The sequence below is a fragment of the Brassica napus genome, chromosome A8 (assembly GCF_020379485.1).
Source record: "Brassica napus cultivar Da-Ae chromosome A8, Da-Ae, whole genome shotgun sequence".
NCBI classification, from domain to species: domain Eukaryota; kingdom Viridiplantae; phylum Streptophyta; class Magnoliopsida; order Brassicales; family Brassicaceae; genus Brassica; species Brassica napus.
The window spans coordinates 21206692-21227619 of NC_063441.1; the positions used below are offsets into that span (position 1 = coordinate 21206692).

General features: G+C 36.6%; 5 protein-coding genes across 6 annotated transcripts; 1 reads left to right on the forward strand and 4 right to left on the reverse strand.

Annotated features, from left to right (window-relative positions):
* Window positions 1–139: 139 nt before the first annotated feature.
* LOC106382388 (vacuolar sorting protein 18-like) lies at window positions 140–6690 on the reverse strand. 2 transcript variants are annotated; one of them, XM_048738231.1, is made up of 24 exons: window positions 6550–6690; window positions 6236–6427; window positions 5942–6154; window positions 5719–5858; window positions 5436–5531; window positions 5033–5100; window positions 4850–4951; window positions 4588–4732; window positions 4324–4467; window positions 4086–4205; window positions 3869–3925; window positions 3729–3788; window positions 3464–3571; window positions 3115–3257; window positions 2809–2887; window positions 2646–2708; window positions 2433–2563; window positions 2247–2352; window positions 1872–2060; window positions 1438–1665; window positions 1180–1335; window positions 903–1064; window positions 609–725; window positions 140–519 (listed from the first exon to the last, which is right to left on the reverse strand). In XM_048738231.1, exons 2-24 carry the CDS (start codon window positions 6396–6398, stop codon window positions 343–345), a joined length of 2967 nt encoding a protein of 988 aa, XP_048594188.1. In that variant the 5' UTR covers window positions 6399–6427; window positions 6550–6690; the 3' UTR covers window positions 140–342. The 2 variants fall into 2 exon arrangements, with proteins under 2 accessions (XP_048594188.1, XP_048594189.1); XM_048738232.1 differs by having other exon boundaries at window positions 6504–6642.
* Window positions 6691–6855: 165 nt separating this feature from the next.
* LOC106382389 (transmembrane protein 64) lies at window positions 6856–8625 on the reverse strand. Its single transcript, XM_022690371.2, has 4 exons — window positions 8155–8625; window positions 7599–7835; window positions 7300–7517; window positions 6856–7206 (listed from the first exon to the last, which is right to left on the reverse strand). Exons 1-4 carry the CDS (start codon window positions 8401–8403, stop codon window positions 7020–7022), a joined length of 891 nt encoding a protein of 296 aa, XP_022546092.2. The 5' UTR covers window positions 8404–8625; the 3' UTR covers window positions 6856–7019.
* A 4509-nt stretch (window positions 8626–13134) lies between these two features.
* On the forward strand, window positions 13135–15928 carry LOC106382390 (ACT domain-containing protein ACR8). The gene is made up of 7 exons (XM_013822413.3): window positions 13135–13538; window positions 13917–13962; window positions 14083–14197; window positions 14278–14345; window positions 14426–14998; window positions 15075–15179; window positions 15275–15928. The coding sequence occupies exons 1-7, from the start codon at window positions 13477–13479 to the stop codon at window positions 15629–15631; spliced, it is 1326 nt and encodes a 441-aa protein (XP_013677867.2). The 5' UTR covers window positions 13135–13476; the 3' UTR covers window positions 15632–15928.
* Window positions 15929–16270: 342 nt separating this feature from the next.
* LOC106382393 (general transcription and DNA repair factor IIH subunit TFB5) lies at window positions 16271–17568 on the reverse strand. The gene has a single exon (XM_048738233.1). The coding sequence runs from the start codon at window positions 17230–17232 to the stop codon at window positions 17017–17019; it is 216 nt and encodes a 71-aa protein (XP_048594190.1). The 5' UTR covers window positions 17233–17568; the 3' UTR covers window positions 16271–17016.
* Window positions 17569–17712: 144 nt separating this feature from the next.
* LOC106382392 (protein cornichon homolog 4-like) lies at window positions 17713–19182 on the reverse strand. The gene is made up of 4 exons (XM_013822416.3): window positions 18911–19182; window positions 18279–18460; window positions 18072–18194; window positions 17713–17990 (listed from the first exon to the last, which is right to left on the reverse strand). Exons 1-4 carry the CDS (start codon window positions 18980–18982, stop codon window positions 17954–17956), a joined length of 414 nt encoding a protein of 137 aa, XP_013677870.1. The 5' UTR covers window positions 18983–19182; the 3' UTR covers window positions 17713–17953.
* Between the last annotated feature and the right edge of the window lie 1746 nt (window positions 19183–20928).

Genomic DNA, 20928 nt, shown 5'->3' on the forward strand with positions numbered 1-20928 from the left:
ATATGTTAAAAGAAAAGAATATATGCTTATATTCTAATTTCGTTACATATAAATGGTCTACATATATCTTTTTCCAAAATGTACACCAAGTTTACTTTCTGTGTAACTGTAACTAGTAATTAATTTTATTTACCAGCAGTGCTTTAAGATTGATATAATAGTCAAGAAACATATAAGTCAAGAAAACATATAGACACAAGTAGGTGAGCAAACTTAGTGTATGTTATCTCAAGAAGCACGTTTAATAATAATATTACACTCGACCTCAAAATCACATTCACAGTCCAAGGCTAGCTCAAGAAGAAGAGATTACATGAAAAGGAAGTCACGGTGTTACATAAATCAAATAGGCAAAGAAATGGTCCTCTGGTTAGCTAAGTTGGTCTGTGGTCGGAGGTCCCATGAAGCAGAATGTTGCGTTTCCTCGGGTTTAATAAAAGGCAGACTGATCTCATTGATCATTAGTTCTCCACAGAATGGGCATTCACTGGCGATAGCATCATCTAGCTCTGATCGAAGCTGCCTCACGGTAAGGAAAGTATGTCAAGACATTGATGTTAGCAGAATAAAGGGAATAATAAAACGAAAAATGAAACAAATGTCCCTACCTTGTCTGCAGTAGTTGTGCTCGTTATGGGTTCATCAGATCGATTACCATTTATATTCCTCGGCGGTTCGCTACCAAGCAATGTCAGCTGCTTCTGCAGATCGAGAATATGCTCCGCCTAGACAGATTTTTAGGATAACCAATCGAACAATGAACTCGCAATTGTTAACATCGGTTCACAAATCTCGAGATGTATATATTGCTGAAAGTAGCAGCAAGCTAAAATTTGCAGTATCTAATACGCAGCGGTAAATAAGAGGGAACTTTTAACAAGAACTCATGGTTTGTGACTTACTTGCTCTTCGTGTGCACAGCTTGTGACGTGTGTGATCAGGCACTGTGCATGGAAAGAATGTCCACAAGGAAATACATAGAAAGGAGCCAGTGGTCCAGCTGAAAAATAACTCTGGGCCATTCTGAAATCCCCCGTTATCGTCAAGATTTTACGTTTACAAACCTATATTACATTCAAATGTAAGAGATGTGCTGGTGATGTTGGTGCTTCCAAAAAAATTGAGTTTGAATCGTATCCTTATATGATAAAAGGTTATTCAATCTAAGGATGATCTTACCCCGCATTCCTCTTCACGGTCGATCACAGCATATCTTTGAGTTAAGGCACTGATATCATTTCTAATATTATCTGCACCACGTGTGGCATCATTCATCTCCTCTTTCAATTGTTCTATTTGCTTGTTGTAATCTTCCAGAGATGAGCAAATCGCTTCCTGCACAAACGGTATTGAACAAAATAAGAAAAGCGGAATAGCAACTTTGTTGGCTCAAGCCAGAGCGTTTGTGTGCTTGGAAAAGAGTGTAAGTTCACTAACCTTGAAGTCATCAATTAAGGCAAAGTCGGGAAAGAACGGCAAAATATCTTCAATCTTTAGAAGGCCATCAGTTTCCTTGAGAAAGGCAATAGCTTTCCTTATGTTTTCCCTTTTGGCTCCTTTTTCCTGCTTGACGACATGCTTCGCAATCATCAGCCACAACTTCTTTCTCAAGTCTTCATCATCTTCAACCTTATCAGCTTCAGCCATAGCAAGCTCTGGGTCAATCTGTAAAAGAGAAAAGAGTTTTCAACCACTACCAGAAGAAAGCTCTAGTAAAAATGTTCAACCAAACCTAAAGAGACAAACTGGAACCATAAATGTAGTGAATTCAGTATCTTTCAGTAGCAGTTTTGTTTCAAAATATGTCAATGATCTAAAGATTAGAAGACAGAAAGCAATAACACCACTTTTTGATAAAATGGAATTATTACCTGAAGAGCAAGGGCTACTGCCTCTTCATGCATAGACATCATGCTGTATATATGGACACAGGCACGACTTCTCTTTTCCTTGAGACACAAGCGCAACGCATATTTGGGATCATAGAAAAATTCAGGGCCGTTCTCTCGACCTTTCCCAAATTTGCATTGCAGGAAACGGAGAAGAGCACTGTCATCTTCCTAAATGGATATATAAAAAGAAAAACGTTATGTATCACTTTAACAACATCTTCTCATAATCTTACAAGTGGAAACGAAGTTAGTGAGTACTGAGCAGTATCCCTCGCTGTTACTTTTCGGATTAAGAACAGGCTTCTAAGAGTTTAATGACTAAATCAAAGAAATATTCAAGGGAACCAACCAAACCTGCTTGGCATATAATGAGAGAAGTAAATTGTGAATCCCTGGATCCTCGTTATGCAATTGGTGGACGCAAAACTCAAGATATTTTATGACTTCATGTGTCTCGTTTCTGCATTTTAATTTGAGGAATTACTGGTGAGATTAATAAGACAATGTGAATGAACATTTAGTTGAGAAGTGGGCCATTACTTTGCATGAGGTTCGCTTGAGTAACGCATCATTGCAGTAATTAGTCTCCTTGGGTTAAGATTTTTATTGGCCATCCATGCTTCAACGGTTTCATACGCGTCAAGCATAATAAGCTCTGGCGCAAATTTATACTGAAATGTGTAAAATATATTTTAGCTATAAGAAAATTTTGGAGACCACTTTAAAAAGAAACTGGTGTTACTTTTTACACACCTGAAGCTCTTCTGAAACTGAAGATTTCTGGAGCACCTCCAAAGCCTTCTTTGCTTCCCCTTGCTAATGGATAAAAAATAAACTCAATAAATTAAACAAGCCTGAGTAAGACCTCGTATCTCTATGGATCAATTAGGAACATAAAACTTATCACGCCCTTCACCTGAATATAATGGTGAATAACGATTTCATACTGCTCCTTCAGGTTTGCAAAATATACCAACTCTTCAACCCGACCATAACTACAAGAAAAGAAGTAAAAAAGAGATGAAAAAAAGAATAAAGCAGATGTTAAATACTGCAAGCAAGATATTCTAGGAGATGTGCCTGGAACAGTCTTGTGCTTAGAACAGTCTTAAAGATAATAGACTATTCCAGAAAATAAAACACACCATCATCATAAAGGTCTAAGTTCTCTGTGGCTAAAGATAGATTTTGATATCTTTCCTGGGAGACTTATGGAAATTACCTCTCCAGAAGTTTCATGGTGGTTGCCTCATCTAATACATCCTTGCTGTCGCTCATGAAAGCACGGAATTCTTGAATGACTGAGTGATACTCTGAGTTACGATTTTCTATAGCAGTGTCATCTTCCAAAAGCAGCCGATTTATCTAAAGGCACATTCAAGAACCACACGAAAATAAGATAGATAAGCTCAGGAAGAAACCAGAAAGTAAAATCAACAAGAGGAACTCTGACACTGGATCAAATGAAGTGTGAAGTATATAACATTTATTGAAGACTAGAAACCACAAAATATGTGTTTACTAAGAAGTAAGAACGGAGAATAAGTGGGGCATAGAAGTAAATGCTAAACCTTGTCCAGATATAGCTCTGTTGCCCATGTTGATATCATCGTAATTTGGCATTTATCGTCCTTTGAGAGAGTATCAAGCTTTCGCAACAGGAATGTTCTCAAAGCTTCCTGCAATCACATAACGAATAAAAAGCGGTGAATATTAAAGCCCACATACGATACACATTTTTTTCTCATGAGCAGCAAGCACGGAAATAGAGATCTGATGTCTTGAGATGAGTTTTACAAATATATATACAAGCAAAGATAAAATGTAAATGTTTACCAGTTCGTTTATACTAATAAACTTCAAGGTGACCTCTTCAAAAGATATTACATAATTGACCTGCAAAGAAAAACATTTAACCACGTCAAATGAATCATATCCATGTTAGAGCAAAGTAAAACAAAGGAACTAGAGATTACTTTGGCATAGAATGATGCTGCTCGTAGATATTCCTTGTTGGCAAATGCAGCTTCTGCCTACAAGACAATGTGCCCAATTCACACGTAATCAAAACAAGCTAGATTCTCAGCAATACTAATATACTATGATGGTAAAAGGGAATTGCAGATATGACAGGTATGCATGAGAAACATCGTCCTAGTAACTTAACCAACGGTGATGGACATCAAAGATTACCTGAACTAAATAAACTTGGTCTCTCTGGAGAGGGTCACGACAGTTTGCTAAAGCTGCAGCATAATCTTTCAAGTCTAGGTGAACCTTCCACATATCTCTGCTTTCGTCAATCACAGAAACCTAGAGAAGACATCCAGGGCCCAAAATTGAGATGAGAAAGTATAAGATATCATTAAAATTGACTCAAGTAGTTAACTAAGATCATTATAAACGAGTACAAGCCAAACACCAAACAGACCTGGAAGATCGAATTCTGATCATACGCATAGAAAAGGCCAGCAGAGGCATCGCTGCAAAGTCCAATAATGCCCCTCGAAGCTGAATCAGCCGATATATCAAACTGGAGCTCTTCTATGATTTGTTCACTTATCCGATTCACAACCTACCACCACATTTAAGGAATGCAGAAACCAGACAGTAAGCACACAAATACACAAACCACATATGTAGCCAGATCAAACTGCAACGAGGGATGTATAAAACTCATGTGTCCAAAACATACCTTAACCTTATTCCCAATAAGAAGCAAGAAATGGTACTCTGACAGTGCCATTGAACTAGGCTTGACTAGCTCAGTGCCATCACTCAGTTTTGAATAGTCCAACAGCGCTTTGCTCTCCACAAAGTTCTCATCACCATTTGGATTACTACCAAACAAGTTTCAATCAAGTTACAGAATGATTATAATCTAAAAAGATGAAACAGGGTAAGTATCCAAAGATCCCAGTATAAACGTCAGAGGGATATAGGTACTCTCTTTCTACCTGTGCTGAGCTCCAAAATTTAGGCCACCATGATAAATTCCTGTTCCTGAAAGCCATGCAAAATGCACCGCTCTTCGTTGCTTTATAAAGAAATGTAGTTCACTGAGAAACGACAAACATTATATGTTCAGCGAGCAGGGGTACGCTTTGTGATTTCTTTCATATAAGGTGATTAGCACTTGCCTGTTGGGTATTTCACCAGGAAGTTCCATAAAACGAACTGCACGTTCTTTATAACTAGCAAAGACAGACTGGAAGTAAACACATAGGAATTAGAAATTGAATGAAAGAAAAGCTAATTCAGATTTTCAGGAGATCATAGATATGGAATCAACACGATCTAACGATGAGAGGCTGGATCCAATCTTTTTCTGTGATATCTGAAGGGAATAATAATCAGGTTTCACCTCTGAAGCCCAACCGTAGGGAATAAATTGATCATTACTCCATAAGTTTCTAATTCAATTACATCATGGACCTGACTCTTAATCTCTAACACTACCATTTCAATTCATGATTATAAATTGATTTTACTGTCATGGGAGTATATGTTCGAAAATAAACGATAAAGAGATTTTAAGCTTACTTCTAATGTTCCAATCCCGGTGAAGGAATAGAGCCGAGTAGGAGTTACAGCCATCACATAGTACCTCATTCCACTGCTTATGTTGGCTGTTTCCATCTACACAAAAGAAAGTGATTGGAATAATAAAGCCAACGAAAGAAACATGGTTCGGTTAAAGTTCTCATCGGGAATGAAACTTTTTAGCCTGTCATAAATTCATTCACGCTTAATGGCTTATCAAAATCACTGAACCGAGAAAAGGAACCACCACCAACTAAACCAATAAAAAGTAAAATGGTAGTACCTGTAAATCCATGAAGGCCTCGGGAAGCTCTTCTAACTCGAACAAAAACTTGATGTACTTCTCTCTCTTGTCCTTCTCATCCACAGCCATCTCAAACAGCTGCCCATCTTGAGTACCAAGGATGATCTCCTTAGTTGAAACTGAATACAGGGGGAAGACAACAATAATATCAATATCCACCTGAACAAAAAAAAAAGACTCATATAACACACCAAAACATAACCTTCTGTTATCTGCTGCTTGTTCCAAGCCACCGCGTTAACCAGCAAGCCTTTCAAACGGCTCAAGACACGCGGCTTAGGCCATTTAGCATGAGTGTAAAAAGTCTCAGCTCCTCCAACACCAGTCACCGTAGCAACGCAATGGCTACCACCAGGATCAACAAAAACCTTGTGGATCGATTGGTCCCCAGTTCGACCAACAGAGAGATCAATATCTATAACTCAAACAAAGATTATTGTACATTTTAACACTGACAAGAGAAACAAGATTGTATATGGTGAAAATGAGATATTACCATAAGAACTCCCAAGTCCAAAATCGTGGCGGATGATCCATCCTTTGCTTGTTCCAAGAACAATCACATCGTTTCCAGAAGCCATACATGTGATCATGCCACGATTCTTTGTGGCATATCTCTCGAGAAGATCCACTGCAAACACTTGCCTTCCTTGATCCATCTCTTTCTCTCCCCCCCTCTTAGCTGAAACTGCACACAAAAGAGACTTATGGCTTCTCAATCGCAGAATCAACACATAATCACAGATATACACTCGATAATTTACATTTTCATTAGGTTTCTACAATGCTCACAACAATCGGAGTCGTTACCTCCGTCGGAGAAGACGCCGGCACGGGAAAGGCGAATCGTTCGTTACGAAACGGCACCGTCTCTCGAATGGCTTCCGGCGGATTTATTTTCGCTGACTCATTAAAACAACGAAACGGTTGAGTTAACCAGCTTTAAACCAGACAAACCGGATAAATGGTTTAAATTGAACCAAGCCGAGAGAAGACAATTCTATTCCTACAAGTATCCGGTTTAGTCTGGTTCGATTGGTTTTATTCCAGGATCATCTTGATTAAACTGGTAAATGACTAAATTAATAAGATAGTCGAATTATATGGGAAAAAATATAGATGATCTAATGAGATATAAGAAATTCAAAATTCAGTTGAGAATATATATACAAGAAAAATAAAGCAGAGATATACATTTCCAAATTAATATTAAAAAAACAAAATATTTATATAATATGATGTGTTCCAAGATCCGTGTTAGAAGATTATATGATGGCTCTTTAAACGTTTGGTAATGTCTCTACTTCATCTGATTGCATTGAGCTTAGCTTCTTCTTCGCATAGATAGTGCAGACTATAGTCGCGCTCGCAGTAACACAGAAACCAAGAACATTCACTACTATCTCCACGACCGAAAGAGTGTGTCTCTTATCTGATGCAACAGCTAGCGTTCTCAGCATTATTCCCCTGCCAAAAACCAAAAAACACCAGTTCAAAGATTCTGCGGAACATGACCTTAACATAGAAACAGAGTTAGAGACAGAGAGAGAGGAGATATACGTGTAGATTGAGACAAAGATCTCAGGAACCATTCCAACAAGAGAGCCTAAGATGTAAGGACCGTAGTGAACTCCAGTCGCCAATGCGCAGTAGTTGTAAACCATGTAAGGGAATGGCGAGACACGGATTAACGCGACTGCTTGAAACTGATGAAACCAGGTTCCTTCACCAGCAGCTCGAAGTATGGCTGCTTTTTTTGGGTATTGCTTCAACCATTCCTGCAAGACAATAACCTTCATAAGTATCCAAACCAAATAACACATAAGATTCAAGTACTTAGGAGTTAGGATGATGCTTACTTGCATCTTGTGGAGGAAGAGATGTCCAATCAAGAAAGGAAGAGTAACACCTATCGACGCTGCCGATAAAATCAATAGAAACCCTTTCCCATAACCAAAGGTAAGACCAGCCATCCACATGGAAGGAGAGGAAGGAAGAAGAATGCTTGGGAACAAAGCAACCGAGGCAAAGAGGAGAAGACCTAGCACCGGGATACTGAATGTGCTTCTCACCCAATTTATAAATGGAATCAGCTCCTGAAAAATAGACACATCAACATAAGAAAAAAAGATAAAACTTCACATTGCTGATCTCATCAAAACAATGGTTAAAAAACACTAGCAAACACATCAAAAAGTTAACACAATCAAACATTGTAGATGAAGAACACTAGACGATTCACATATTGTAGATTTGAGTGAAAGCTTCAAACTTTAGTGACTGGGCTCATAAATCATCTAGCCAATACCTTATATACACCGTCAAAATTAAGTTTTGAATCCCTAAACCCTAAAACAAGCTGAATTTAAACACACAAGAACCCTAATTTACAACCTAAAAATAGAAAAAACGAACCTTTTCGATCAGAAACGGAGCAACCCATTTGATAATTACAGATGCTAATACACCAATACAAGCGACGAGGGCGATCAATTTAACCCAGAACCAAACAAACCCTAACGAACATCCCGACGATTCCGCCGGAGATCGTTGCTCTTCTTCGTCCGATCCTCCTCTTAGTTTCACATAATCTCCCTTTTCGGAATCCTCGATTCTCAGTTTCAGCTCAGGCACCGTCTTGTCGACGCCATCGCTGTACGTCATTGATCGAGCGACGATCGGATTGAGAGAGAGCTAATGGGTTTTAAGATTCGAAGGAAAAAAGGAAGAATCTGAATTATTGTTTAAATGATCAGAACGGTGTCGTATTCGGCGAGATGAATGAGTTGTTGTTTACTAGCTGTTGCTTGAGAAGCGCCGATATTTAGGCGCGTTGTTGAGTCACTTGCTTTTATATTTCCCTAGTGATATGTCGTCACCACAAGTTCATGTATGTGTGTTTTAGATATTTTTTCTTCTTGATAATGATTGTATCAAATGGTATTTAGATTTTTAGGGTTTATGTTCTACAAGATAAAGATGGAAAGTAATGGGTCGACGTGATATTAATAATGATATTCTGATTTTATATACTTAGCATACTTTTATGAGGAATGAAACGGATATTAGTTGCTTGAAAGCAATACATATACAACGAGATAACCAAGACATTGAGAAGCAACGGAGGTTTATACTTCGAAGCAAATTCAAAGAAACTCTATAGAAATATAATTAAGTTTCTTATAATTTAATTGGACACATTTTCTTGTTATAAATCTATTATCTACTGTTGAGAGAATATCCCACATTGAGTAATATATAAGAAACTTGGTCCACTCTACCTGCTGTCAATTGATTTTAAGTTGGAAACCCAGAAAACTTGTTATGGTATCAGAGCCGATCCAACATCCTGATCCATTAATCCGGTCCGAACAGTGACCCGATCATCCCACTAGCTGATGGCCCATAGAAAACTCAGTTCCATCCAGATTGCTAGAAAATAAAGCATTGTCTTAGAGGGGTATGATGGATTATGCGAGATTAATGGTTATACGTACCATTATCTCGAGAGAGTATGTTGGAGAGAAAATTCCACATTGAATAGTATATAAGAGACTTGAACCACTCCATTTACTGCCAATTGATTTTAAATTAGAAGCTTATGAAACTTGTCATCTGCTCAAACTAAGCTAACTTTTATTCTAATCAACCCAAAAGGTTGACCAATTTTTTTGATAATTACAAAAAAATTGAGGCCAACTCACCTTTTTTGTAAGCTGAGGACAACTCACTTTTGGATCCGAAACATAAACATACTTCATATACAGGTAGACTGCTAATCGAATCCACCCGTAATTCCATCTTAATTTCACGTCATTCTCATTACCCGCGTTGTAATCACATTGTTTTAGAGGGAAGTGTGGTATTGAGTTCATTAACGGAGAGTTATTACGGACCAAATCCAAAAAGATATAAAACTAATTCAGCCTGTTTAGAAAACTGGTGGTCAAGTTATGTTTATCTCATCTAATCCGATGGGCTGAACATTCTGACCATGGAGTCTGGCCCAATGCTTTTATTTTATAATGTATATTTTTGTAAAGTTTTTCAGTCAGCGTAATAGGGTTGTAACTGTAAATAGTTTCTTCATCAAATAATCTCAAGAATAATGGTGAATGTCGGTAATCGTTTAATCGTTGTCGGTAGATAATATAAAAGACTCTCACGCTACGTGAGAGAGAAGTGGTGTGTACCACTCCTAATTACTTGTGTGTGCTTCTAGCCTTCACTTCGTCATTACTCAACATCAAACTCGTAACAGAGATCATGCTGAGACTTTGATAAATTTATTTTTTCTTTTTCTTTTTGGCATTCTATATGAAAAAGTCAATCATGTTATTCTCAGCAAAAGTCAAATCATTTATCTCTATACTTTACACATTATTGTGAAGCAAAAATCAACCCGTCTCTTTGTTAGTTCATTGAACAATAGTCGAATGGTTCTGGCCTCAGTAATTAGGTTTAATTAATCTTCACTACTCCTCAAACAGTGACTGCTACATAACATTCGGCTAAAAATTCACTTGCAATTAATGTTTAGCAGATGACTAAAACAACTATCATCTATAAAAAATTGTGACAATAATAAGAAATAGTACATGTTTTGTCACGTCCGAGGAGCAACATGCCCTTCGAGAGTAATGGTGTGATATTTGTAAACGTTTAAATAACCTGATCTTCCCGGCTATCCCTTACAATTAGTATTTAACAATCTCTTTTTTTTTTTTGAAACTCATATTTAACAATCTCTTAAAATATGCTTTGTCATGTACTATAGTATAATGCACACACAGAGGTCGTGACAATATCTTCCCGACATTGGAATTTGAACTTCTTTATGATGTACAAAAAATAATTGCAAATTGATGAGATTGAACAACCAAACCGAATAGCTTATGGACATGAAAAGCTGTCATGTTAGAACAAATATTATTGGAGCTGCAAGTTGACAAACAAACTCACCTCGAACATGAATATATTAATAGATTAGAGTTTTTAGAATATATATTAAACTTGTGTGATGCTGATGCGCATAATAATCATGATCGATATGGTATTTTCCTAATATACGAGACATTGTTTCCACCTTCAGTTACACTAGCTTATATGCTAAATCCTAATTTCTAAGATAGTCATATGGTTTGTTACTGTTAAGTATATCATAGTGATCAACAATTCAACATGATCAGTACGATGCATCAGTTTCTATCATTAAAACAAAATCAATAGTCTACGACCAACCCAAACTTATAAAGGGTTTAGACTTCTTGATAGTTGCACATAAAAAGTCTTCTGCTTAGATCAAAGAGAGGGAAAACATATTGAAATTTGGCGGCAAAACACTAGCAGTCAAAAAAGCAACACCGCACATCGATAGTGGTCCTATGAAAACTAGCATGTATGAGCTGTAATGGCAGCACGTCAGGAAATTCATCCACGGTTTTTTTTGTTGGTCCATTCAACGTTTCGTTCATACGAGTTGCTCAAAAGCTGTTATTTTTTTCTTGTGTGCTGTGTTTTTTTCTTTTCTGCACATGTGTTTATATTTTCGAATTATTCTTAAAAAGTCGCATTACCATAAAATAATCATTTATCGGAGAATTAACGGCACCGACCGGCCATACACAAATTATCGTGGACCCTATTATTTTAGTTGATTCTGTTGCCAAGTCTATCGTCAATGGACCTTATACGTCATCATGACCTGGCTCCCACCGGCTACCAAGAACCGGCCGTTCCTGTTTCCAGCGGAGAATCGTACAAATTGTTCCTTTAAAACCGACGTGCAAAGAGCCAACCAAGACAAACAATTGTATTAATTTTAAAGAAACCAATATACATGTATTGTATCATAACAGGAAGAGCCAAAATCTGTCCGAGAAGTTTCTTGTGGACGTACGGAAAAGCCCATAACTATGTTTATTTTTTGTAGTTGTTCTAAGATTCTCCGCCAACATATTTTGATTTTTTTTACACATTTTTTATATAGCACTATCCTCGGGCTCTAATGCTCGAGCCATAGTAAACAGTAATTGGCTGCCGAGTTATACTAATACATAAATCGGATTTTAATACCGACAAATCAGTCATTAATGAGTCATTAATGATAGGTAAACAACATCAACAGGCTATCAACTAATAAATGCAGCGGGAGAATCTTCTCTGTCTATTAAGCTTAACGAATAGTTAAATGCTTTTACAGCTTCGGGCCTTCGGCTACTGCACCGCACGACCAAGGATGTATGTAAACTTAAAATAATAGTATTACAAAGCACTGTGCCGTCTACCGGGCCACGTATCTAGACCGTCTGTGATTATAGATCGTCATAAGTAAAATGCACGTGACATGGTTCTTGTCCCTCTGGAGAAAGTGGCCCTTACGTGGGGCATATTCGTATTTAATGCGAATGATATGATATCTGATCTTCTTCTAGATTATGCGAGTGAGATAACACTTTGTTAACGCCAAAAAATCACCTCATCGACGTGATTGTCACGCACGAATTTACTTTTCTTCCGCTACGTCTGGACCAATTAAATGTAAACACGTGACAACCGCCTATATCCTCAAGAGACAGGACAGTTTTACCCTTTACGACACGCCTAGTCGCCTACGATAGACACACTCTCTTGCCAGCTTTAACTGGGTCCCGTAGAGATCTTTCTTCTCTTCAATTTTGAAAGTGCCCCCCTCTTGAGAGTTGAGGCTATTACCGAACATATATTAACGTGAAAGTAAGTACGGGTTTCTTAGAAGCGCGTAGCTATTACGTACCACACGTTACGAGTGTAGGGAAAATACATCTCATCTTAGCTACGAAGCGAGTATCATTTGACGTGGGACCTTTAGATTATGACACGTGGCCTACCGTGGCCGTTGGATCAGTGATTGTCGGAAAGGGATCATACTAGAGTGGAAAGCACGCAAAGGCAAAACACACTTAAAACAGGTGGCGTCCTAGCTGGCAGTTGAACAGCCAATGGCGAGGATATGTTGACACGTGGAAGTTTGGCCGGTTAGTTTTAGAATATTTAACAGCTAATTAACCATACCTTTTGGGTTTTATTTTGATGAATTTGTGTGTTGTTAATATGTAAAAATAAATTGTTTGAACGAAGGATTAGATTACATAGATATTGAAGACATTAGGTAAGGTGTAAATGTAAAAATCATTCGTGAATTTACCAAAACAAATTACCATAAATAAACTGATAATCTTAAGAGAATCGGTTGTTATGAATTAATAGTGCAGTGGAGTTTACTGGGATTAAATCTTTAAAGGAATGAAAGTGGTTATAAGTATAACATGTTAGTTTCGAATGAAAAAGAAATGTTAGGTTAAAAATTAAAATGAACTATATAAAAAATGAAACATTATAAGTTCAACTCGAGAAGACTTTTAGCATTAGAAACATGGGTGCGTCATGCTCCGCCATGTGACTTTTCTTTAATTTGCAGAGATAAAAAGTAACAAGTTAATTAAATATGTATTTGTCTGTACATATATAAGGAGTCCAGTGTATAGAAGGATTATGTGAAAGCAGTGCTCTGAATTATCTAGAGAGAGACAGAGAGTATTAATAGCTCAGGAATCGTGAGGGAGAGAGAAACGCCTTTGAAGAGATTTGATATGTGTTTTGCTGGTCATCTTTGGTAGAAGAAGAAGAAGAAGAAGCCAAAGAAGAGATTGATAACATCGGCGTTTGAGTAACAGAGAGGTTGAGAGAAATATAGATATGGCGATGAAGGGTTATTTGGATGAGTATGAAAAGCTTGTAATTAGGATGAACACTCCAAGGTTTGTTTCTTTTCTTCTTCTTTTCGTTTTCCTTTGATTTCCTTAAAGGTTAGAACATATTTCAAGATTTGAAAACCCAGAATTATCTGTTTTATTTCAAATTTTCAAAGTTTTTTTTCCAATTAAAAATAGTAAAATATTTGAAAGTTTGTTCTTTCTGTTCATCACCCTTAGAAGATTTTCCCAACTCTATTTCGCCTATTTCATTCATCAACTTGAGTTTTTATTTTTCTGTTTGAGGAATTATCTTATCCAAACTTATAATTGATAAATCCCATTATTTAAGATAATTAAGTTCGTTTTGACGGAAAAAAATCTAAAACGAATTCTTCAAAAAAAAAAAAAAAAATCTAAACGAATTCTTACATATAATTACAGGGTCGTTATCGACAATGGTGTTTGTTCTTCAGCGACAATCGTCAAGGTTTGCTTTTTTTTATTCTTCTTTGTAATTATCTAAACCACATTTAATAATTAGCTTCAAAGCAAAGGATTCTTTATAAACCAAAAGATTAATAATTCAACATTATTTTACTTATCTCAGGTTGACAGTCCAAGAGGACATGGTATATTGCTAGAAGCCGTTCAAATCCTCACCGATTTAAATCTCTCCATTAAAAAAGCTTACATCTCTTCTGATGGTAGATGGAACATGGATGGTAATTACAAAATTTAATAATATTCAAATTTATAATAATAACTTTATACTAACTCTGTTTCTTTCTTCTAATTACTGCAGTTTTCCATGTGACTGACATAAACGGAAACAAACTAAATGATCAGAGCGTCTTAAGTTACATCGAACAGGTAACCCATCTGCTTAAACAACGTCTGAATTCAAGAACATGGTTTCTAAAAATAGAAACTTTTCTTTTCTTGTTCCACAGTCTATTGAGACGGTTTACTACGGAGAAGACATTGAAGTAAACGGTTTAACAGCCTTAGAATTAACCGGAACAGACCGGATCGGTTTACTATCCGAGATGTTCGCGGTTCTCTCCGACCTCAACTGCGATGTAGTTGACGCTAAGCTATGGACGCACAACGGTAGAGTTGCGTCTATCATCTATCTTAAAGACTGCACCACAGGATCTCCTATTCTCGATCCTCATCGAATATCAAATATCGAAGGACGGTTAAAGAACGTTTTGAACGGCGATAACGACGTTAACTCCGCTGCAAAGGCTTGCGTTTCGCTTGATGTCGTGACGCACGTCGAACGGAGGCTTCATCAGCTTATGTTTGAAGATAGAGACTACGAGAAGAGGTCCAAGAGACATGAGAGAGATCCTATGGTGGTTGTGACGGTTCAGAATTGGGCTGAGAGGGGTTACTCTGTGGTTAATGTTCATTGCCGGGACAGGACTAAGCTTTTATTTGACGTGGTTTGTACGTTAACGGACATGGAGTATGCTGTGTTCCATGCTACTATCAACACGTCTTCGGACCAAGCTCACTTGGTATGTTTCCTAACAAAATTGGTTTTAAAACTTGGTGGTTTTTCTTGAGCTTATTATTTTGGTTAACTTCTTTCAGGAATTCTATATCCGGCATAAGGATGGATCACCGATAAGTTCGGAAGCAGAGAGACAACGAGTGATACAATGCTTAGAAGCTGCAGTGGAAAGAAGAGCATCTGAGGTATGTATAAAATTAGACTACATTGAAATTGATTGGACGTTTTGATTGGTTAACCGGTAATCTAAACCGGTTCTTTGGTTTTATTTGGTGTCTAGGGTGTGAGATTAGAGCTGAGACATCCAGACAAACAAGGTTTACTAGCGGAAGTTACACGGACGTTTAGAGAAAACGGTCTGAATGTTACAAGAACAGAGATATCGACTAGCTGCGACATGGCTACAAACATATTCTATGTAACTGATGCTAATGGAAATGGAGCTGACTCGAAATTGATTGAATCGGTCAGGGAGAAAATCGGTTTAGAGTGGTTAAGAGTGAAGGAAATTCCATCAGTGATTCATAAGAAGGGAGATGGAGAAGAAGAGCAACAGACTAAAGCAGTGTTGGTTTCATTTGGGAGTTTGGTCTGGAGAAATCTATTCAGCTTTGGTTTGATCAAATCATGTTCTTAATGGTCTTTAAAATCTCGGGGCTAACCAAACCAACGGTTTGATGAAATCCATCGTTTGAGAGGCACGTAGACTTCTTAAGGTAAGAAGTCTACGTGCCTTAAAAAAAATGAATGATTTTTATCGGTTTGGTTTCTTTAGTAAATTTAATTTAAGGTAGGAAATTATGTTTGGTCATGTCTTGTAAATAGAAAAAAAAAAGAGGAGAGGAACGATTAGAAATTCAGAACTTACTTGCTTTCTTATTGTGGAGGGAGTTTTAGCGCTTAGAAAAAGGTGGTATAAAGTTTCTAAAATTAATTTTGTGTGTGTTGTTTGTTAAGTTATTAGTGGCTAACTTGAATTTTCTTGGTGGAATGTTACAAATTTTTGAAAGGTTGGTCCAATTATTTAAAAAGTTTGGAAAACCCTAGATGTTGTTGATAGATGTCCCACAAAAATATTGCATCCATCAATTTTTTTAAAAAGAAAGAAAGACCTATCCTTATTGGAACCTTGCATCATAAATTTCCAACAAGAAAAGAGACAATAAAGGTAGGTAAGCCACAACAAAGCTTTCCGGTGGAGTATACATTGTTGTCTCTCTATTTTCCATCCCACGTCGAGCAGTTTTCTTAGTTTAATTTTGTTTCGGAAGAGTGGTTGGTAGAAAGCAGTAATATAAGATTTGTCACATTATTCAAATTAAAAATCTTTAAAAATGAGATGTACATCTCTAATCACGAAGAAACTTACACAAAAACACCTAAATTTACTCTTTAAATGTATAACCTGTTTACCTTTTTCTTTCTCAGATTTATTGTTCTCAAAATCACAGTAGAGAACTTCAAAAGCTAGACTGCAACTTCTTAGAGCAAAGAGAAACTCATCAAAAGCTAGATGGGAATAGGAGTAGTCCCATCGATTAGATCTTTACCGGCAAGGTCAGTGGCGGCGGACTCCTCAACTGCGAGAGATGGAGTTGACTTACCGATGAAATCTTTACCATCTTCGGTGGCGGTGGCAAGTCCAAGTGTCAGAACCTGAAATATAAAAATCAGTAAAAAAACCTTAGTGAACAAGATTCGAACACCAGAAGTGATATGGATTATACTTCGGTAAAGAAGAAATATGAGTGGGATTTGAATCCGCAAGATATTTCTCTGCTGTGAGATCATGATTAGCCAATGAGTTTCTCACAAGGCTAATTTTTTTCATTTTGAATATCCACCTAATCAAACATAACCAGAGAAAACAGACTGTTTCTAAACCCGGTACAGAGTATATAATTCGTCAAATATTCACTATAAGCATATGAGTAAGTCTAATCTTGCCAAACTCTCTCCATCTTATTAATTATGAAGTGTTTATTCGAATCTGAAAAGAAGAAGCATGGTGGTGATGTGGTCTTAAGTAGGCTTCTCGTAAGAGTTTTGATTTCTGAACTCAGCAATGGCGCTGCGAATCATCTGCTCAACATGTGGCTGCACAAACAAGTGAGTACTATCAAGTACATGAATTATGAATCTCTGAGACGATGGCATCGAATTGTTCATGTTCACTATCAACTTTAACCTTTGAGAAACGAACCAAGAGATGAACACTCCTTTGATTGCATTAACCATTGAACTTTAACCTCTTTGAAAGAAGGAAAACCTGTAAAAAGCTGAATAACATCAGAAGAGGACTCAAGAACATTGCTAAGACAAGTTTAAAACTCTGACCATATCATTAGCCTTCTTGTTACAACAATGACCCTAATTGCCGTAACTTGTTTTGAGCTACCTAAGCATCACAACATATTTCGATTCCAAATCTAACATTCCAGGCATATCTAGGTCAAGTTTCTACAGTGTAACGAAAGCAATTAGATCTATCAAAGCTATATAGAAGATGGAGTTGTTTGCGAGCGAAAGAGAGAGAGGCAGGAAGCACCGTGATAAACGAGATCACTCCGGCTTCACAACGATGACTATAGACACCGACAAAATAAGGATTGGACTAGGTTTTATACCATTAATAACCCTTAATTACGTAACTTAAACCGAATTTTTAACTTCAGAATTATTATTTTTTTTTTATTACAGGACGAATATTCGCCTGAATTACCGAACTTTTTTCTAACATTGAACTTTTTTAAGTTGTAATGTTTCTGTCAGATATCAGGATCTGAAAAAAATGTTACTAAGAAAGAAACAAAACTACACAAATCTTTCTGCTAGTAATTTTACAAACAACATTAAACTTGTACCACAAGCAAACACTTTGTTCTTTCATCTGTCTCATGTCCACCACCACCGGCGCCGCGGATGAAAAACCAAAAAAGCTAGATCGCCTTTTCATCAGTCAGTCCTCGTAATCATCCATCGCCGAGTAAATCATCCTAAGAAAAAAGTTCCAGACAGAAAGCCTATGTTAGCTGCCTTGATCAATAATGAAGAAGCACAGGTTCATCTTTATTTACCAGAAGATAGTGAGAAAGAGGTTAAGGATTATGTAAGCAAGCTTGAACAGCCGTTTCTTCTTTTCCCAGTTAAGCAAGTTAAATATCTCCGTGACATCTACCAAGTGCTGTCGCTTCGAGTAACTGAACAACAGAGACACCGAAGGAGATATAATCAAGACAATCACCCATGTTGATAAGTTGTAAGGAAAAAAAAAACAGACTTACAGTTGGAAGTTGTAGAAGAGATAAGGGAGACATAAGAGTGACATGAACCAGTGTCTTGTTAAGAGATAGAATACACATAGAACTCCTTGGATAATGAATTCAGGTAAAACCACGGAGTTTATCCTCGATGCAGAGTCGTAAGGGTTGATGTAATCAAACTCAAGATCCGCTAAGCATACAAGCTGCCCAAAATGAAACAAACAATGTAGTAAGTCTTCGGTTTATGATCAGTATGAAGTTATTCGGTTTGCTAGCTTATCAAACTCAGTGACTCCTCTTAATCTTATGATCATAGTCTAAACTTAGAAACACTAAACGATAGACTCCATTGCGCTATAGTGGAGCTCATTACACAAGACATGAACACAATCCGACATCAAAAACTTAGTTTTGAACCTATAACATTTCCAAAAATGGAAACTTTCTATTACAATCATGCGGCAAGAACATAAAACTATAGTTCAAGTTAAACCAGAAACACAAAGCCTGCAACTTGTTTTGTTCGGTCCTTAATCTAACTGGGTCAAATCAGAACTATGACCTTATGAGGAAAATTGGCAAATTCGATAGAAAAGTAGAGAGCTTTAGGTTTAGTTTTGTATAAAAATGGATAATTCGGATCGAATTAGAACCTGATAGACGATGATTCCGACAAGTGCGATGAGGAAGAAGAAGGATATAAGCCATGTCCAAATATCTCCCATCTTCCTGCTTCTGGCTCCGACAATCTCCTCAGATCTATTCCCTCTGTCTCTTTTTCTTCTCTTTCCCTTCAACTAAACAAGTCTGAAGACGAACAGAACAAGTTCGTGGTCGCCCAGATTAGATAGTTCAGTTCCGCTTCGGTTTTGGAGATTCTGGTCGGAATCTGTTATTTTTCAGTGTTCTGGTTCGGATTCCGGTTATTACAAATTTCTTATATTTGACAGAAGTACCGTTCTTTGCCGGTTTCATATACCGGTAGGATTTTATAAGCCCGTGGGCCAAAAAGCTCGGCCTAAATAAAATCTTAATAGTTTGTTTGGGCTTGGAAGGAAGAACATCAATAAGGGCACGAGAGCCGTTTAAATTGTAAAGTTTTGGAGAAAACTATCAACTATATAAATGGTTTAAATTGTAAAGTTTTGGAGAAAACTATCAAATATATAAATGAACTTTATATCAAATTCGATAGAAAATTAATAGCCAGCTGTATTCTACACCAAACAAAAAATATATTCCATGTATTTTTCTTTACTCTCAAACAACTAATACATACGGTGATTACTAGTTTACCAAATACCATAACTTCACTTTCGAACAGTTTTCAAATTTATAGACTAGGAATATAATGATGCTTCTTTTTTAAAGGCTAGGCTAGTACAACTCTATCCATGTTCGCTAATTAAATAATTACCATCGCTATCTGTTTTAAAGTTGCCGTTGATTTTTATCTCAATTATATGCTTTCTTTTACTCTATGGTATATTTATTTGAGTTCCAAACACGATATATATAGTGGAGTGGTTGTGAAAAGATAACTCTCGTACAAGCTTGTGAATCAAGCAAACTACGTTGCCACATACTCACTGTAATAATTAATGTCAATATATATTAAATCAAATGATCAGGGCTTCATTTCAAGTATTCACCACTTAGTGGAAGATGAAAATTCATGTTTCTTGTTAGCGAATTAAGAATCTCATTCCATGTAAAAAAGTGTATTATGTATATATCTATAGTTCTACTATTGCTGCTAAACATTTTCTTTCAAATCATTCACAAAATCAACAGTTTTTAATTAGGCTTGGATGTATTTTGATCAAGTGTTTCGCAGCATGATATACAAGTTTATCAGAAAATGTATAATGAATGGAATTTTGGGTGGTTGCTATGTAACAGACAAGAACGTTCTTATAGATAGTACTATACAACTTTTAAGATTGGACTGATCTAAATTATCTGCTAGCAAAATATAATTTCGCCTAGTATCGTATGTACATTTGAACTCAGAAATGGATCATTCATATGTATAACCGTGCATACATCAGAAAGTGGGAGACAGTTGTGACATGTGGTTTTATTGACATTATATATACACATTTTAGACCAATTAAAACTTGACTCCTATTTACATCCACTTGGTACTTTAATTATTGTTTTTAGTTATATATTTCATTTTGATTCTGTGTTTACAATTTCTAAAAATATTAAGTTATGCTTTTTCTAAAGGATGAAAATGTGTAAAATGAAAGTATATAAGCTGTTCTAAAACACTGTCTTTTCAACGGTCTTTTAATCCAGCTTGTTCCATGTGAATGTTGTGAAGAGTACAAAGGGTGTTGTAACTCATGACTTTGAAGTTTAAATTGCTGGCGACGGCCATGACCCTCATGACAATGAACATTCATACACAATAAATGAAAAGGAAAACCCAAAGCAACCAAATATTCTAGACTCTTAAAAAATTAATGTTTAAGAAAATGGTAAGAAGTAAGAACCAAAAATTGTCTAAAAAGGGATTCAGTCAAATTACAAAACTACAACTTTCATTCGTTTTTACCTTTAAAGGTAGAAATAAAATATTTACGAAGAGATGTCCTTTTGATGAGTCAACGCAATTTGGTCAACACATACACACACACACTCTCGTGTCTTTCACCATCTACCT

Bases quoted from the DNA above. Each gene is read 5' to 3' on its own strand.
- LOC106382388 (XM_048738231.1), bottom strand. From the start codon at position 6,398: ATGGATCAAGGAAGGCAAGTGTTTGCAGTGGATCTTCTCGAGAGATAT. The intron at 4,952-5,032 runs GCAAGTGCTAAT...GTCGTTTCTCAG, and splicing joins CCTGGTGAAATACCCAACAG to TGAACTACATTTCTTTATAA. The intron at 3,926-4,085 runs GTAATCTTTGAT...ATTGTCTTGTAG, and splicing joins ACCAAGTTTATTTAGTTCAG to GCAGAAGCTGCATTTGCCAA.
- LOC106382393 (XM_048738233.1), bottom strand. From the start codon at position 17,232: ATGGTTAATGCAATCAAAGGAGTGTTCATCTCTTGGTTCGTTTCTCAA.
- LOC106382390 (XM_013822413.3), top strand. From the start codon at position 13,477: ATGGCGATGAAGGGTTATTTGGATGAGTATGAAAAGCTTGTAATTAGG. The intron at 13,539-13,916 runs GTTTGTTTCTTT...ATATAATTACAG, and splicing joins ATTAGGATGAACACTCCAAG to GGTCGTTATCGACAATGGTG. The intron at 14,999-15,074 runs GTATGTTTCCTA...AACTTCTTTCAG, and splicing joins CTTCGGACCAAGCTCACTTG to GAATTCTATATCCGGCATAA.
- LOC106382389 (XM_022690371.2), bottom strand. From the start codon at position 8,403: ATGACGTACAGCGATGGCGTCGACAAGACGGTGCCTGAGCTGAAACTG. The intron at 7,836-8,154 runs GTTCGTTTTTTC...TCTATTTTTCAG, and splicing joins CTCCGTTTCTGATCGAAAAG to GAGCTGATTCCATTTATAAA. The intron at 7,207-7,299 runs GTATATCTCCTC...GGTTTTTGGCAG, and splicing joins ATCTTTGTCTCAATCTACAC to GGGAATAATGCTGAGAACGC.
- LOC106382392 (XM_013822416.3), bottom strand. From the start codon at position 18,982: ATGGGAGATATTTGGACATGGCTTATATCCTTCTTCTTCCTCATCGCA. The intron at 18,461-18,910 runs GTTCTAATTCGA...CATTTTGGGCAG, and splicing joins TCGGAATCATCGTCTATCAG to CTTGTATGCTTAGCGGATCT. The intron at 18,195-18,278 runs GTAAGTCTGTTT...TCTGTTGTTCAG, and splicing joins CTCTTCTACAACTTCCAACT to TTACTCGAAGCGACAGCACT.